The sequence below is a fragment of the Bos grunniens genome, chromosome 5 (genome assembly GCF_055505025.1).
Source record: "Bos grunniens cultivar Pamir isolate PY7600 chromosome 5, Bosgru_T2T1.0, whole genome shotgun sequence".
Taxonomy (NCBI): Eukaryota; Metazoa; Chordata; class Mammalia; order Artiodactyla; family Bovidae; genus Bos; species Bos grunniens.
The window spans coordinates 121,420,684-121,438,397 of record NC_141169.1 but is presented as its reverse complement, the minus strand read 5'-3'; the positions used below and the strand labels follow the sequence as shown (position 1 = coordinate 121,438,397).

Below are 17,714 nucleotides of genomic sequence, written 5' to 3'. Positions count from 1 at the left end.
CAATATAAAAGCTGGAACTGCTGGCTTTGCCCCGACCCCCACATCCAAGAAAGGAAACACACGCAGGTCCTGATGCAACCCAGAGCCACTGGACGAGAGAGCCTTGCCACGACAAATGGGAAATGCTGAAGATGACCACAGGAGACGCAGCAGGAGGCTCCTGAGAGACCCAGGGAGACGCGGCAGGAGGCTCAGGAGAGACCCCGGGAGATGCCGCAGGAGGCTCAGCTGATAGACCACCTGCTTCAGCCCCACGGGAACCCCTGGAGCGAAGACGGGGCCTGGGCTGCCCTGAGCGCGGCTCTGGGTCTCGACAGCCAGCAAACCTCAACCAAGTGTCTGTCCTTCTGTGGCATCTGTCTTAAGCTGCCTGCCTAGGCCTCAGATCACAAAAGACAGCACTTGCATTTGGTAGATGTTTTATTAAGGCCTGCACTGTGCCAGGCGTGGTGCTACCCACTGTCAACGGCCCTAATTTTCATCAGGAGGGGCACAAAGGGGTGCAGGGGCTGGTGGAGGCAGGAGAAGCAGAGACTGAAGACGGGGGCTGGTCCAGGCTGCATCAGGAAACCCCGCCTTCAGGGCTCTGTTCCTGAGAGGCCTGGGCTGCTCACTCCAACTGGACTCCCCTGGCCACACCCCTAACACCGTCTCTAAGGGCACTTTAAACATTGTCCTGGTAGGAATAAGGCCTTCACGTTCAACTGGGAGTTGGAAGAGGTGAAAAGTGGGGAGGGCGCCAGAGCCAGCCCGGGATGACAGGAGCTGGAGGGTAGCTCCCCAAACCCCTTAGGAGAGGCATCACCAGTTTCCCAAGCCCCCACCTATCTTTTGAGTCCTTAGCTGGGAAAAAAGTAGATTGGACAAGCCCTTGTGAACCTGGATCTCCTCACTGCTTTGTGAACTCTGCGTTCCAAGGCTGGCAGGAAAGACTCACTAGGTTGGTCACATGGTAGAGAGGAGGAGTCAGGAGGTGGAGCCCCACGTGATACCACAAAGCTAGAAGTGGGGGAGAGCCGCCAGGGTGCAGAAGGCAAAAGCAGACAAGGACTGACCGGCGGTGACCAGCTCTGACTCAGACCAGCTCTCCTACCAGCATCCATGGAGCCCACAGGCCCAAGGAGGTCCTCTCTGGGGCACACTCTTGGGAATGAGGTCCTCAAAGGAAGAGCCAAGGGATGAGCCCAGAGGCTGTGGCAGCAGACTCTGAGCCAGAGCAGCCCCCCAGTCCCTCTCCCACGTCCAGAGCACCACATGGCCTCTCTAAGTCCCCACCTTGTGCAGGCGATGGGCGGGGAGGCCAGAGGAATGGGGAAGGTACGGGGAAGAAGCAGATGGAGGTGCAGAGAGAGAGGATGCTTTCCATCTAATAGCTCCTTAATGTACTCTGAAAATCACGCACAGGAATCAGTATTTGAGGGGCTCTAAGGCAGTGCTGAGTGACAGAAATGTTTCTGGGGCAGAGAACAGGAAATTGGTGGTGGGTCTTAGGAGGAAAAGGATCCAGTGTACTCTAAGCTTCAAAAGGAAGTGAGGAAAGATGGTACCAACCACATGGGACAGCCACATGGCCACAAAGAGGACGGTGGGGTGGGTAGCGGTTTGCACAGGGCACCGAGAAGTCCAGCAGCTGGGGGCGGGGGGCAGCAGCAACTTTAGAGTGGACCACAGAAGGACCCTTAATGGTAGAGGCACCTATGGTTAAGAGAGAGTCCTCGGGGATTCCCAGGGGCACAGAGCCTCAGCAGGGTGCAGAGGTGCTCACGCCCAGCCTTCACGGCCAGCACCAACAGGGATGCAGAGAAGAGCACCTCTGACATCTCAGGTCCCTGAAAGAGCCTTGGGTCTCAGACAGACGAGGCCAGGTAAAGGACAGAGGGGTGGACAGGAGAGCGCAGGGCGGGGTAGCACGGACAGGTGACAGAGGGGATGGGATGGGCGGCTGGGGGACGGAGCCACGGGGGAGGAGCACGGGGCGGGGCAGACGGGACCCGACCCTCCCCACTGCCCTGCTCACCGAGCTGCCGCGATGGGAGACTTCTTGGCGGGGTCCAGCAGGCCGCCCAGGCCGCCGGCCGGCTCCTCCCCCAGGGAGCGGGTGTCTTTGTTCAGCTGCTGCAGGCGGGAGCTGAGCTCGGTGATCACAGTTGGCTTGTCGTCTTCAGGCCCAGGGAGCCCCCGGCTCTCGACGGGGTCCCCCCACAGCTTGGACCTTCTCTGGAAGAGGTAGCGAGGGCGAGCAGGCCCGGCAGCAGAGGCCAGCCCGGCGGTGGCGGCGTGGTGCTGCTGGGCCATGAGCTCACTGTCGGAGGACTGCTTCAGCAGCGGGTCCCTGAAGGTCACCGGCCCCTTCCCCAGCGGGGACTTGAGCTTGGGCTTGGGAGGCACTGGTGGCTTCTCGAGTAGAAAAGTATGTCCATCAGCGAAGGAGGTGTGGGTGTCCGTGAGTTCCCCGCTCTCCGAGCTCAGGGTGGACATGCTGGACACGGTGGAGATGGTGCTCGTGGTCTCCAGGTGGGGGTCGCTGGAGCTGCGCGTGTCGGCCTCCTCCACCCCCGAATCCGCTGCGGACTCTGGGGCGGGCGGCGGCTCGCTGCTCGGCTTCCCTGAGGCCGGGCCTGGCACCGTGGTGGGCGAGGGGCCGGGGCCGGGGAGTGGCGTGGCCAGCAGGACCCCGTTGGCAAACTCTTCGGGAGGCGGCACGAGTCCGATGCGGGCCAGCTCCTCTCTGGTCTCCTCGTCGCTGGAGGACAGCTGGGCTGGCGGCAGGTTCACAGCGAATACCAGCTCCGGCTCCTCCTCGGAGCTGCCCTGGCCGGGCCCGGGGTCGGTGGGGGCACTGCCGGGGGGCTGGGCCCGGGGGCTCGGCAGGGGCTCTGCGACCACAGCTGACTGAGTGGGGGCCGGGGCCAGCTCCGGAGTGCCAGGGCGCTGCTCTTCGGCCCCCAGCCCACTGGGCTCGTGCCCGTTGCTGGTGGCGTGCACAACGATGAGGCCAGCGGGCCGCTGCAGGGACGTGTCCAGGACGCTGAGGATCATGGACTTCTTGTCCTCCGGAGACTTGCGCTCCTCCCGGGGCACCTTCTCGGGCTCCCTCCGCGCAGGCACGGGAACCCAGGCTGGGCTCCTGGGGGAGAAGGCTGGCGAAGCCAGAGGCCCTCGCTCTGAGTCCCGGGCCTGCACATCCACAAACAAGGGCCCGGGCCGGTCGGTGTCGGGGCTGTGCACAGGTGTCGGGGACCGGGAGGGCGCCTGGGAGGCCAGAGCTCGCTCGCGAGCCGCCAGGGCCAGGGCCAAGGGAGAGCTAGGGTCCAGGGGTTTCCCGGTGAGCGGGTGGATGAAAGTGGAGCCGGAAGGCCCAAGGCTCGGGCCGCTGACCAATGGCTTCAGAGCAGAGACTGGGGAGGGCAGCAGCAGGTCGCGGCCGGTAGTGGTGGCGCCGGCTCCCAGAAGGCGCTCGTCGATGGAGCGCGAGGGCTGCAGGGAAGGCATGTCCGCGCTCGGAGAGGCGCCCTCGATGGCGCCCACAGACAGGAACACGGTGGAGCGCCGCCGCTCCTCCAGCCGCCGGTCCTTGCTTGGGGCCGGGCCGCCAAACGCCAGCCCGGGGCCGTCTCCGGGGCCGTAGTCGAGGCCGCTGGGCCGAGGACCGCGGTGCGTCGGGGAGGGCTCCCTGGCGAAGCTGCCGACGACCGGGCCTGGGCTGCCCACGGCCAGGGCCGCGCGCTCCTGCGCATCCTCCACCTGCAGCTGCTTCACCAGCGGGCTCTTGCGGCGCTGAGGTTTGGACGGCGCGAAGAGGCTGGCGCTGAAGGCGCCCAGGTTGGCGTAGGGGCTGTCGGGGCCCGGCGGCCGCGGCCGCCGCTTGGGGCGTTCCGGCGGGGTGGCCGCTGGCGGGGGCCGAGAGGCGTCGGCCGCCTCGGGCGCCGAGTCCTGCAGGATGATCATGGAGCGCGCGCGCTTCTGCCGCTCCGGGTAAGGCAGCGGACCCAGGGCCGCGCCGGAATCATACAGGCCCGGGGCGCCCGCGCCCAGGCGCGCCTCCAGGCCGGGTTTGAAGCTGGAGCGCACAGTGTCGTAGGCGCGGCCCGGAGGCGGCGGTGGCGAGAAGGTGGGGGGTGGCCCAGAGTCGAAGTAGTAGGGGGCAGGAGGGGGCGGCGGCGCGGTCTGCGGAGGGGGCGGGATGCCACGGCCCTCGCGCACCGAGTCCTGCATCGACGTGCTCCTCGGGAAGCGCCCCTCCAGCAGGGACGCCAGCTTCTCGTCCTCCCCTGCAGACAGAGGCCCTGGTGAGCCCAGCCGTGGCACCGAGGGCCAGGGCCTGCGAGGAGGCCCCTCCGGACCTGGACGCCTGCCCTCTCCCCACCCCCGGGGGCAGCCCAGGTCCCAGGCGCAAAGGCATCTTCAAAATCTGCTAGGGCTGCTGGCCTGCCCGCCGGAGGATGGAGTCAGGGTGGGTGTGGGCACTAGGGTTACAGAGCAGAGGGAGACACGGGGAGACACGGAGAGCCCAGGGCAGGGGGTCTGAGCAAGGTCCTCAGGCTGGACTGGTCCCGGAAGGCCAGGCTCTGCACCTCAAGCCGGGCGTCAGGTTGGTAGGGCTCCTGCGGACTGGGGAGAGGGATGGGTTCAAATACAGGGGAGAGGAGGGCCCAGCAGCAGAGACTTTTGAGAGAAGACTCCAACTCTGACCCATGGAGAGGGCCCAAAGACAGCAGCCCCCACCCACCCCTACCCCAGCAGTGGGGACGGAACTGCAGAGAAGGGCGAGGGGTGGTCGGAGCAGGCCTTCCCGCCCAAGATTGAGCAAGGCCTCCTCTTGAGCCACCAGCAGCGGAATAAGCAGGTGTCACTGGGAGGCCCTGGTGGCAACCGGGGTTGGAGGAAGGGAGACAGTCAGATATAAGGGGGAACTCTCTCAAGCAGGAGTGATTCACTGTAGGCAAGGGGGCAACAGGACTGTGGCCAGGAAGAGAGAGCTGAGGCCCGGGTGAGTGGTGCTCTGTGAAGAGACAGGTCCAGAGAGGCTCCATCCTAGCGACCCGTGGGCACTGGGCTGGGGGAGGCTGCCAGGAGGTCATACCATAGCCCTTGTTGCTGTTCAGTCACTAAGGCATTTTCTTTGCAACCCCATGAACTGCCGTAGCCCTAGTGGCAGAAATTCGGGAAGGCTGGGCAGAGGAGGGATGGCAGGCTGAGCACGTGACCCACATTTCAGCTTGACTCCTTACTGGCTGTGTAAGCCTACGCCAGGCCCTGAGCCCCTCGACGCCCCAGTTCTCTCGTGGACAACACAGAGTTAAAATGAACCCTACCTCCTGCCTCACTCCAATGTCATTAGGGTCTGTGCAAGAGCAGGGCTGGAACACGCAGGGCCCCCACTGTCCTGCCACCTCGCTAGAACCTGGCGGGGCCTCCCGGGTGCCCGTGTGCAGTGCGGACAGCTGGGCCGCCCACGCGCTCAGTCAGGCTGCAGGCGACAAACAGCCCAGGCCAAGGAGAGTGGACGAGCGGCTCCTCGGAGCTGACGCACAGGGCTCTGGGAAGACTGCTTGTGGATCTACACCTGGCCTGGCTCAGGGCTTGGCCGCATTCCCGTGCAGACCGCCTGTCCCCACCCACCGCCCCCCGCCGCCGTGGCACTCTACCAGTCCACCCACACAGCACTGCCCGCCCGTGTCTGCGTAACAGCCCGCAAGGGGCGTGTGGTGGGGCTGGGGGCCTTTGGTGTGCGATAAGGCTTGAATTCCAGTTCTGCCAGTTACTGTCTGATGTTTCTTCGCCTCCTGACACCTCAGCTTCCTCATTTCTGGAGACCTGCCCCCTCCCACGGAAGTGTGACGTGGAGCCGTTTAAAGCTTAGAGCACAGGGCTGAGCACCCAGAAGCACCCCAGGAAGGCAGCTACAGTCGTCATCACCATCATCATTTTTAGGTCTGCCTTCCACCCCCACTGCTGGACACAGATTCTGGGCCAGGTTTGGCCTGGGTCTCCTCCCCGCCACATTTCTTGCGCGGCATATAAACGCAGCTCAACACCCACCAGCTTGTGCACGAGCTGGAGCCACGCGGGACCAGCTAGCGCTCCTGGAGGATGCAGGAGGTTTGGCACACCGCGTTCTAAGGCAGGGTGAAGACAAGCCACTTGCCTTGGGGTGAAAATGGGACTCTGTTCTGATGCAGAGCAGGTGGGGCCCTCTGCCCAAATAATAAACCTGGGCATTTCTCCAGCACTTTCTGTGCACCAGCCTCAAGATGCAGGACTACAGCTACTATCAGCATGAGTACAGCCCTCTGAGTGAACCTCAGAGTGGCCTTAGGAGGTAGGTACTAGATGGTCCTCAGGTTTATGGGTCAGGACCCTGAATTTCAAGGATTGAGATGTGTGGCCAGGGTCACATAGACAGGACAAGGGGTGAGGAGCCCCAGAGTCTTGATACCTCCATCAACGTTCAAGTGAGTGACAGGTGGCAGGCTAGGGCATGGAGGATTAAAGACGAGCTCCCTGTGGACTGAGCCCAGGAGCGTCCAGGAAGGGAAACCCTGGCAATCTCCACCAAGCGGTTCACAGCCTGAAGGACAGGCACTTAGATCTGGACCTGCGGGGCTCAGTACTGGGACTGGGAGGGGCTGAGGGACAGGTCATCCAGAGAGAGTGAGGGTGGGGGGATAACAGTGCATGCGGAGCCAAGTCAGAAGGAGACAGAGACAAACATCCCCAGATGAAGCGGCAGAGGATGGCCTAGGGCCCCGAGGCAACGCGGAGCCCACAGAGGAGTAACTCCAGGGATGCAAGGTGATCTCTGCACTGCAGAAGCCCACAGAGGAGTAACTCCAGGGATGCAAGGTGATCTCTGCACTGCAGAAGCCCCCTTTGGCCAAGGAGGTGGACTGGAGGGTAAACAGAGGGTGAAGCCTGGGCGGCGGTCACAGGGAGACCCAAGCTGGGGCTTCAGAGACTGAGGCACGAGACAGCGAGGCCTGGCCAGGCAGGGCTGCCAGGTGTGTGAGGGAGCGCACCACTCCTATTAGGTGGGGCAGCCAGAGCATGAGGAGGAAACACAGATGCCCAGGGCTTAGGCCAGGGAGGTGAGGGGGACGTGCTTCTTGGCTCCAAAATAGCTGCACTCTCCTATGCCCTCTTCCCCAACCTTCCACCTACAGAAATGACCCTAGCAGTCTCTGAAGGACCACTGCTCAGCAACTCACCCCCTTATCTCCCAGAAACCCCCAGGCGCCCTGCATGTCTGAACCCAAACACACACTCCCCAGCCTTCCTTGACACCCAAGCATGACTGGTCCTCCCTAGTAAATATGCCTGCATACCCACCATGCAACTGCTGAGCTGAGCTGTCTGCAAACATGTCACCTCCCCCAACTGAGTCCCCAGACCCTGCCCAGCATCAGTTTAGAGTGTGTACTAAGCAGCAGGGCCCTGGGGTGAATAAGGGATTGGGTTTGCCATCAGTTTGCAGCTGATTGGCCAGATGAGTGGACAGAAGACAGGCAAGGCAGCTGTGTGACCTGGAGCAAGTCATTTTTCCTCTTTGCCTCAGTTTCCTCATCTGCAATCTAGAGGTACTGACAGTGTTGTCTAAGGAAGGCTACTGTAAGTAGTAAATGAACCAGCACATGTAAACACATGCTCGAGTAAGCACTGGCATGTACTCTGCTGGGCATCGGGCACACAGGAATAAAGGGGTGGACAGGCAGAGGGGTCAGCGGGTGAACAGATGGACAGAAAACTGGACGTGTCTGTGGGTGGATGGATGGACAGGTGGGGAGGTAAGGGGGCCCCGATGCCTAGAGGGAGGCATGGTGGGGAGGGCTTCTTAGATGATCCAGCCCAGGGTCAGGGGAGGAGGTGGCCAAGGGTGAGGGGAAACGAGGCCCCATGGGGACAGGTGCTGAAGGCAAAGAGGCCGACACAGCCTTGAGAAAGACCCACATCCCGCAGGTGAGAGATGGAGACTAAGAACCGAGGGGGAAACGGCAACTGTCCTTGAAGTCCTAGAGAGGAAGACTTCAAGGAGGAGGGAGCAGGAAAGTCAAGTGTGTCCCCTGGGAGGGATTCCCTGGTGGGAACAATTTCAGTGTTAAGTATGGACAAAGCTGGCCTGCCCCAGGCCAAGAGGCAGGTGGGGAGACAGCAAATAGGGAGACTTCTGCAGAAAACTGCCTGTGAAGGAGAGGAGGGACGTAGAGACGTAGCTGGAGTGCTGGAGAGGGGAGGAGGCGGTTCAAGGGGAGAGTAGCTTTAGCATCAGAAGTGTGACATGAGCTCGGGCTGCAGGGGCACAGCCAGGCAGGGTACAGGAGAGCCAGGGACGGGGACGCCGGTGTCTGTGGGACGGCGGGACCGGGGTGCCCGCTGGTGGGGAGGGATGGGGAGAAGCCTCAGGGGTATCTTTCAGCAAAGTATTTCTTGGTTGGGTGAAGGACTGACATCCCCTCGCCCCCATCTATGTCCACAAACAAATGAGATTCCTGGGCCGCCGCCAGGCAGAGGCAGGACCCGGAGAGAAACTGTCAACCTCAGTTGAAGGGTGGGAAGAGACAGGGGCCTCCAGCCCGGCACCCACTCCAGACCCACCCAGTCCTCCAGCCCCATGCAGCCCCCAGCCCAGCCGTACCTACAGACTTGGTCCGTGGAATCCCCTTCCGCAGGGAGCCTGGCAGCTTCTCCGGGCCTGGGAGGCCCTGGCGCTCAAACAGTGACTGTGAGAGTTGGAGGGGGCAGGGGTATATGGAGGTTCTAGAGCACCAGGGTCCCTAGTTCCCCATCCAGCCCCACCCATCCTCCTCCTAAGCCTGAGATCAGACCCTCCATGTGCTAATTCCAGCAGCCCTGGTGCCCATGGTGCTGACACAGAAGCCAGACCCAGGTCCTGCCTCCGAGGAGCAGGGGCAGAGCTGTGGGACCCAGGCAGCCCTGGGCAGGGTTCTTGCAGACAGGGGCCTCGGTGAGGCTGGGGGGGGTGGGGGGCGGGTGGAAACAGCCCAGAAGTGGGCGGTGGGGGACAGAGGCACACCATGCTGTGGCCTCAGCTGGGCTAGGGTCCTTGCTCCAGGGGGCAGAGAGCCTGCCTAAGGCAGGAGGCATCGAGCACCACAGCCAGAAGGGTGAGCACTCAGCACGCTTTAACTGTGGCTGTTCGGGGAACTCAGATGGCCCCCAGCGTCTTCGGAAGAGGCTTTGGGGTCCTTCACCCCCACCCCTGAAGAGTGGAGTCCAAATGAGGGACCCTCACCCTCCACATGCACGAGCGGGGGGAGGGGACGCGGCCCCGTGGCCCCGTGTCCCGCCCACGGCCCTGCCCCCAGCTCAGGCGGGCTTACGCTGATCTCAGCGGGGGTGATCCTCCGGCTGGTGGGCCGCTGCTTGACGGTGGCCGCTCTCGAGTCCGCATCTGCGATGTCGGGCCTCAGTGCCGGCTCCGCGGCGGCCGCCAGGATCTCGTCCAGCTTCTCTGCACAGCCAGAGAGGTGCCGCCTCAGCCACGGGGCCCCTGAACCTGCGACAGCCCTCTGCAGCCCCAGACACACCCTCCCGCAAAGCTGGTCCTCCCAGGGCTGCTGACAGAGGCCGCCCGGCCCAGCCCGGCCCGGCCTTCCCTCCCCAAGGCATGCGCTCCTGACCCAAGAGAGGAGGCCTGGGACTTGTGTCCCATCCAAGCCCCGCACCTGCCAGAACCAGCCCCCACTCCAGCCTGGCCTCTCCTCTCAGGGATGCTCCAGGTAAATCCACGATCGCGGCTCCAGGAAAGCCTGGCTGGCCATGAAGGGGAGGACCAGGGCAGGGGCAAGACTGTTCAGAGCCAGAGACTTCCTGAGTTTCCCAGTTTCCCGCTGCCCTTCTGTTATTCCCATCTGCACCCTCACTGCACCGAGGCAAGCAGCAGCTCCAGAACAGACCCTGGTGCACAGCCAGGTCCATAAAGAATGTGCGTAAACCAAAACCAGGGAGGGGGTAGCGAGCGGTTCACTGCCCCAGCTAGAGACCTAAAGCACAGCTCTATGCAGATGAGGAGGCCCCAGAACCTACAGCTCGAAAGGCAGCTCCATCTAGGTGGGAAGTGCTAAGATGAGGCTATTGGGAGAGGCAATGCTGAGGGGCTTCCAGCAGCCCCTCAGAAAGCTGCCCCAGAAGCTAGGAGGGAGAAGGACCAGCCTGGGGCTGAGGCCTAAACCAGGTGCCCTCGGGAGGCACTCTTTGCAAATCTGTTATGAAAGAAAAGCTTTGCTTGCTCGTTTCTCTTAAAGCTATTTAATGTTTTGGAAAGCAGTAGTTTTAATGAACAACATGACTTGGAGATTCTGTTAAACAAGTGTGTCTGGATGACTGGGGAGGGTCCACTTAGGGCCAGCACGCGGGACACAGCAGAGAGGGAGGCAGCCCCACTGTCTGCCTGGCTGCCCCCTGGCCTGGCTGTCCGTAGCCCCACTGCGACCCACCTGTCACTCAGCCACCAACCCCCCGAGCCCCACCCCCCACACATCTGCTACAACTAGCCACCTGACGCCCCAAGTGCCCCAGCGGGAGCGCGGCGGTCAGCATGACACCTCCTCCCAGCACTGCTCGGCGACTGCCACAGGGGCGGAAACAAACTCCTCTGAGATCTCCAGTCCCATCCTGTATGCTGACTGTCCTGACCTAGTCTCTTTGTGCCTTGATTTCCTGATCTGATAAAACAGGCATAAAAAGGTGCCCGCTTCAGCGTCTGTTGTGAGAATCAGCACATTCGGCCCAAGGGCTGCAGCTGCGTCTGGCTCAAGGCAGGCACTAAGGATACACTTTCTACAGCCCTTCTTGTCTCTGCACCTCACCTCCCCAGACAGCCCGTGAGGAGGAGAGAGCAAACGGCCGTCCGTGCCTTCGTGTCCTGAGCATCCAACCCAGGCCCCAAATACATGGAAGTTCAGCAAATGCTGGAGTCACCAGCAAAACACACTTTTATCTGCAGACCAGCCCACTTGGCCTGTGCACAGCTCTCAGCACCCCCAGGGGCAGTGGGGGTCAGAGGGGCCTTCCTTTTGCTTCTGGAATGAGGTGAGTGATTTCCTTTCAGAAGCTGAATCCCCATCACCACCATTTGCTAAGTCCCTTGTGGCTCAGCTGGGAAAGAATCCAGCTGCAATGTGGGAGACCTGGGTTCGATCCCTGGGTTGGGAAGATCCCCTGGACAAGCAAACGGCTACCCACTCCAGTATTCTGGCCTGGAGAATCCCATGGACTGTACAGTCCATGGGTCGCAAAGAGACGGACACGACAGAACGACTTTCACTTTCACTTTTCACTTGGTGACTTCCAGCGTGAGAAGAGACCACGATTCCTCTCATCCCGCAACAGCCACAGGCAGAGGACACAGCTACTGTCTCCACTTCACCAGCAAGAATCTGAAGCTCTGGGGAGAGGAGCTGCCCCAAATCACAGATCCAATGAGAGATCAGGCTTCACAACCAGATTATCCAGAAATCGCAGACATAACGACATGAGCAGAGAGAAAATATTTCCATGTGCCACACAGGGTACATGCTCACCTGAGCTGGGTATTTACATGCTGCATCTCTAGGTCCAGAAGAACTCAGTTCCAGAGACACAAAGCAAGTTAGCAAAGCAAAACCACCACTGGCCACCAGCAAGGGGGCCCGAGGCCAGACAAGACTTATTTTCAAAAGGAAAAGAACCAAGAATTCTGCAAACTACAAGCTGGTGAGGTTGACCACAATCCCCAACAAAACGAGAAAAAATATATTCTTAAATAAATTACTTTAGATTCTTAAAGAAAGAAGAAATGAAGGCCATTAGGAACCAGGCCTGGGGCCCTGGAACTGCTCAGTCCCCCTGCCCGCAGCCACGCTGGGTGTGGGGACCAGACACGGCAGGGATGCAGCTGGGGACGCACCTCTCTGGACCAGGACCCAAGAGGGGATGAGGGGCCTTCAGGGGCGACGAATCGCCACCACGTCCCCTACAACCGGAAGCAGCACACAGGCCACAGCAGAGCACCCTGGAAGCCCCGCTAATGAGCTGAGGGCAGAACCAAAACATTCCTAAGATAGCGTCTTTGTCTGCCTCAAAGGTGCGAAGAAAAGTGTCCCCAGAGGAGACCCAGTCATCTGTTTTCTACCTGAAAAGACCCTGGGGAAAGCCTTTCACCTGGGACTGGGGCAAGGACTGGGAAAACTCAGAGGCAAGATCGCTGGTCACATGGGGAACCCGGGCTGAGACAGGTGAGTGTGCCCCACGCACAGGGAACGCCCAGCAGACCAGGACTGGGGAGGCACCAGGCACAAAGAGGTCGGGACACACAACCGAGCCCTCGCAGGCTCCCCTCTGGCATGGACGGCCGCATGGCAGACAGAGGCTCACGGCCACCGGACAGGTGGAGCCTGCAGACGCGGGAACTCAGCACCCAGGCCCAGCCTCTCTCCTCCCGTGGATGCTGCGCCCGGTGCAGCCAGGCCAGACACATGGATGTGCAGGAAGGAGGCTCAAAGGATGGAGGGGGCAGCCTGATGGGAGGAACGGGGTGCTGAAGGCCACCCAGCTGCGGGGCCCTGATCCCTGCCCTGAAAGGATGTCAGCACTCGCCTGAACCCCACAACAGACCAGGGCAGAAACAGAACCCACACACCAGGCACAGGAGTCCCAGAAAACAATCCAAGCTCGGGCTGAGCACCCGGGCCCCCGCCCCCACCGGCCCAGCCACTCTGTCGCCCCAGGGAGCTCCTCGGCTGGGCCCCCTGGAAGCCCTCCTCCGCTCCAGGCCTGGCACAGGCCGTGGCTTCCCCTGGGGGGCTCTTCTAGCTCTATCTCAGACTCCCACGCCCTCACACCACCGCCCAGCCCGCCCGAGCCCCCAAGGCCTGTGGCTACACTCACCAGCCCAGCCCAGCCCGTCTGACCCTTCCCAGGTCTTTCTACTGTGCCCCTAAACAGGAGGGTACAGCGCAGGCCTCCAGACCCCCTGACTTGACACACCTTCCCTCGCCAGGGGTCAGGCAAAGCTGGGCCTGGGGCACAGCAGATGACTCACCCCCTTTCCTTCTCCGAATGGAGGCTTGGAATCAAGAAAGAGTAAACGGGGTGAGAGGCAGACTTTGTCCCTCGGCACCTGGGCTCCACCCCCGCTCCCACCCCCCTCCCCCACCCCCTCCCTCCCAGCCTGTACCCCGGCAGGTTGTAAGTGGCACATCTACCCGAATGCCAAGTTGGTACAGTAAATTCAAGGTGGGAACCCAAGCAGGGACAATGCTGTGTGCATGCACACACACACACGCTCACACACACATGCAGACATGCACACGTGAATGCATGGCTAAATCATACTTGGTTGAATCAAATGTTTGTTCAGAAAAAAGGCCAAACCTCATAAAAACCCACTTCAGAGACCATCAATGGTGCGATGGTCGCCCATGAGCGTTCCGGAAGTATGCTTCCAAAACAGGCAGGTCAGTGTGTCTGCCGGACCATGGCCAGTCAGGGAGCACCCCCAGCACGGCCACTGCCCTGACGTTCTCACCCCTAAGTGAAAGGAGCCCAGCAGTCCCAGGGTTCTTATGAGAAACAGGATGAGCCGGAGGTGCTCCGGCCCCTCAGGGCCCCTCGGCCTTGGCCCCCGCTGGCTTCTGCTGCCCCAGGATGCCCGGGCCAAGCTATGGGCTGAGCACTTGGTGACTGAGACGTCCTGCCCGCCCCCCTCCTCCCCCTCCTCGATTCTTCTCACAGGGAGAGTCCCTACCCAACCCCTTCCTCTAACCCAACTTCCGCCAGCCTGCTCGGCCCCCTCTGCTGGGACACCACCCCCCGGACACACCTCCCTTCCCCTTCCTCCTGAGGACCCTCTGAACAGCAAGGCACCATCTGGCCTGAGCCCCTTCCTTGCCACCTGCTTCTTCTGTGGCCTCATATTTTCTTTTTTTTTTCCACATGTTCAGGTCCTCGTCTCAATAGATTGCAGGACACCTGAGGGCCCTATCTGCCCTTGATGTTGTGACATAAAAGTAATGTGTTTATGCTGGCAAGGAACCCATGGGTCTTATTTCCACCTTTTAAAAGCACAGTGAATCATGGAATGATTGCTTAGGCACCTGAGAAGACCCTGATGCCAGCCTGGCTTTCTCAAACCATATGTCAGGAGAAGGTCAGCAAGTGGGCTGGCTCCCCAGAACAACTGTCTTCGGGGGCAGGAGTGGTCTTCCTGTGCTCCTGGCCACCGAGGCCCTTCTCACAACAGAGCCACAGGAAGGGCTTGGGTCCAGTTCAGTTAAAACTGCGACCCCTCACTCAGCAGTGTGCACAGAGGCTCTGTGCGAAGCTGTCCCTTCCCCTTCCCCAGACTCTGTTCAGGAAAAGCTGGTGGAAGGATCTGACCTCAGGCCGCAAGAGTGAGCCCCTTCCCTCTGGAAGACGGGCCAGCGGAGCAACCCTGTCAGAAGGCAGCAGAGGAAACACCCAGACCTGAGAGGAAGAAGCCTCTTCTTCCACGCACTGGTCTCTGCAGACAGAAGCAGCCCAGAAAGCAAAAGGCAGTTCTGTTTCTGCAGGGCAGAGTCCCTGAGTCCCTGGATGACAGGCTGTCCAAGCACCTCTTTGTGCAAAGCGGGGAGGATCCCTTCTGAACGTGCAGCTGAACAGGGCCTCTGGCAGGAGACTTCTGGGAACCACCCACCAGAGCCTAGTGTGGGGCCTAGCCACATCCACTGCTGACTGGCATCTGTCTATCAATCGGTTTGGAGCCTCAATCAGTGTGATGGATCAGCTCCCCCTGACTAGTCTCAGACCCCTGTGACCCTGGGGCCCAGAGTCCGCCCACTTCTCTCCCATACTCTTGACTGAGGAGTTTACTGGACACAGAATTCCAGGTGGAAAAGCATTCTGACTCAAGACTTTGAAGTTACTGTCCCGTTGTCTTCAAGAATCTGCTGCTGCTGACGATGACTCTGCTGTCGGTCTGACCCCTGTTCTTTCTAAGTCATCGTTCTCTGGCAGTTAAGAGTCTCCCTTTCACCTGTGGTGCTGTGAACTCTTACTACCAGAGGTAGCTTTGTTTCCACTTCACTGCTTCAGACTTAGACTCCTGCATCCTGGATCCTCACGTCCTTGTTCAATTTTAGAAAAGTCTGTCATTTACTCTTCAAATACTGCCTCTTCCTCAATTCTTTTACCCTTTCCTTCTGGGGCTTTATTTAGGCTGTCTGGTTTGCCCTCCATCTCTCTTTTCTGCTCTTTGATAATTTCCATCTCCTTATCTTTCTGTGCTGAATTTTGGGTAATCTCAGATTTATCATTTAGGTCAGTATACTGTTCCCCAGGCATAGATTTTTAAAATCTCAGTGGCTAAACTTTGTTTCAGTAACAGTTCTTTAGGAATCCTCTTAAAATCTGCTTATTTTTCTCACTGTCCTGTCCTTGCCTTATGAGTTCTGTTAAACTTGGTGTTTAAACACCTTGACTTGTCTCTTTCACATTATTCTAGGATTCCTAGCTCTTCTGATGCTAATTCCAGTTTGGGGCTTGGTTTTAGCTTCTCCACATCTCTTGGGTTTTGTAGGGGCATCAGAGCCCTGATCCCTTGCCCTCAGGATCTGTATCTGTCCCAAGACCTCATGGATTATGGAAGCATTAGCTTCCTCGCACACTCTTGGCTCTGATTTCTCTCTTCATTTTTGAGAACTGAGAAATTCCTCTCCCTTCATTTTGAATTGGCTGTATATTTTTTTAAAGTTTTGCTTTATTCAGAATATTTATGGGAAGACAGTCCTGGCCACGTCAGCTCAATCTGTCTTGGTGGCTGTCCTCCCCACTGAACCAAACTGCAGTCAACAACACCTGCTTGGAAGGGAGTGGCTCAGCAAAGGACTGGGTCAGGGGTCAGTCCATTAGAAAATCAGAAGTAATTTTAGGGAACAGGTAAGGGCTCTTTCTATGGCTGGGGCAGAACCAAGCCTGAAACCAGGGTTGGGGCTCAGTCTAGAACCATGATCAAGGCCCTTCCTGTGCCCAGCACTGGGTCACAGCTCATCTTAGGACCAGAGTCAGGGTCCTTCTATGGCTGGAACCAGACTAGGATTGAGTCCAGATTATAGAAGGATAGAGCATGTTAGCAGTCATGTATATTGGAACATGCCATGATGAAGATATTCATGGTCATATAAGTTGGGGCATGACCACTACTAACTGTCCATATGTCAGGACACGGTCAGGTATATCTGAACACGCCAATGATGAGGCTACTGGTGGCCATCCTGGGACTGTGGCCCCCACATGTCCATCCAAGCCCCAACACACTCTTCTTTGCCTCCGGCCACTCCTGAGGGCCTGTTCCATCACTGTACCAGCAATGTTCACGCAGCCCTGAGGTCAGCAGGTCACTGTAATTACCCTGCTTAGCGGATGCGTACGTAGGTGCTAAGAGGGTTAGGGAGGCACAGACCGCACAGTTAGTGCCTGGAGCAAAGCTCAGGGCCCCTCTTCTCACTTGCATGAAATGAAGGAGCAAAGGCACACTGGAGGCGGGGGCACCGGGGCAGCACGTGCACATGCAGGCCAGCACCCTGGCGGCCAGGCCCTGCTCCTGTCCCCCAGACCCCGGCACCCCACTGTCCGTCCCCAGCCCTGCCCCCCGCCCCATACCTCCTCCCTCTTCAGCCCAACTCCCCGACCGCTCCAGCACCCACGCATCTACCTCTGACCTATCCATACATCCGTCTGTCCATTCGTCCTCCCTTCTGTCTCTGCCTGAGTTTGGCCGGCTCCCCCACCCGGCCCCCCACCCGGGCTGTCTGCCCCCACCTGCCCGGCTGCTCACCAAGCTCCTCAAGCTCTGCTGTCATGGACTTGGAGCGCAGGGTCAGCGTCGTGCTGGGGGCTCTCTTAGGGGGTGGCGGGGCTGCAAAGAAGAGGGGGGCCTTGGACCTCCTGCCCAGCAGCAGGCAGCGTGGCGTGGCCAGGCGCAGGTGCCACCTGTGCCCCACCGCCTGGACCTCCTCGTACTCCCGGGAGGACGAGTCACACTGAGCCAGGATCTTGTTGAGGCTGCGGCTGGATGCAAACTTCTTCATGGTGCTGGGAGCTCGGCGGGGCTGAAGGTCAGGCTGGGCCAGGGCCACTGGGGCCTCAGGAGGCGGTCAGGGCCCCAGGGAGCTCACAGGCCGGCGGGCCCCGGCCCGGGACCCAGGCTGCAGTTTCCAGGGCTGAGCAGGGGACCCCAGAGCCATGGGGTGGGGGCTGGGAGGGGTCTCCCGCGAGCCGGGCTCCTGCCGCTCCAGGGCTCCCCCAGGCCCCGGAGGCCACTGCCCCGCTGGGGGCCGGGGTGTGGGCAGCCAGGCCGGGGCCTGGGCAGGGGCGGCGAGCGACACAGCCCGGGCGGCGCCGGCGCGGGGAGAAGACGCTTTTCCTGTTCCCGCAGGTGCCGCCTCCCCCTTCCCTCCGACAATAAGCGGCGGCGGCGGCGGCAGCGTCAACCTCACAGTTGCCATGGCAACCCCGGCCTCCAGGCAGCTGCTGGCAGCGTTGGGAAGGAGGGCTCTTCCATGCCAGGGGCTGGGGGGCACCGGGAAGGACGGGGCAGGAATCTTAGGAGGGCAACCTGGAGTCAGGGGTCAGAAGCTGGGGAAGGGCTGGCTGACTGACGTCAGGGATGGGTGCCCAGGCCACGCACGTGGGTGTTCGCCTAGGTTCAGGCCCCTGAGGTCAGCAGTCTAGGCTGC

The 17,714-nt window shown here is 60.4% G+C and overlaps 1 protein-coding gene across 6 annotated transcripts in view; it reads right to left on the bottom strand.

Annotated features, from left to right (window-relative positions):
• The window catches only part of SHANK3 (SH3 and multiple ankyrin repeat domains 3), a 51,149-nt gene that overhangs the window by 9,891 nt on the left and 23,544 nt on the right, over positions 1 to 17,714 (bottom strand). For 4 of the 6 annotated variants that reach the window (XM_086403553.1, XM_086403556.1, XM_086403554.1 and 1 more), the window contains 5 exons: positions 16,814 to 16,894; positions 13,040 to 13,063; positions 9,339 to 9,469; positions 8,633 to 8,717; positions 2,018 to 4,271 (listed from right to left, as the gene is read on the bottom strand). In XM_086403553.1, the coding sequence (XP_086259679.1) occupies positions 2,018 to 4,271; positions 8,633 to 8,717; positions 9,339 to 9,469; positions 13,040 to 13,063; positions 16,814 to 16,894 (2,575 nt within the window). The remainder of the gene's footprint in view (positions 1 to 2,017; positions 4,272 to 8,632; positions 8,718 to 9,338; positions 9,470 to 13,039; positions 13,064 to 16,813; positions 16,895 to 17,714) is intronic. The other 2 variants (XM_086403555.1, XM_086403557.1) reach the window with 1 other exon arrangement.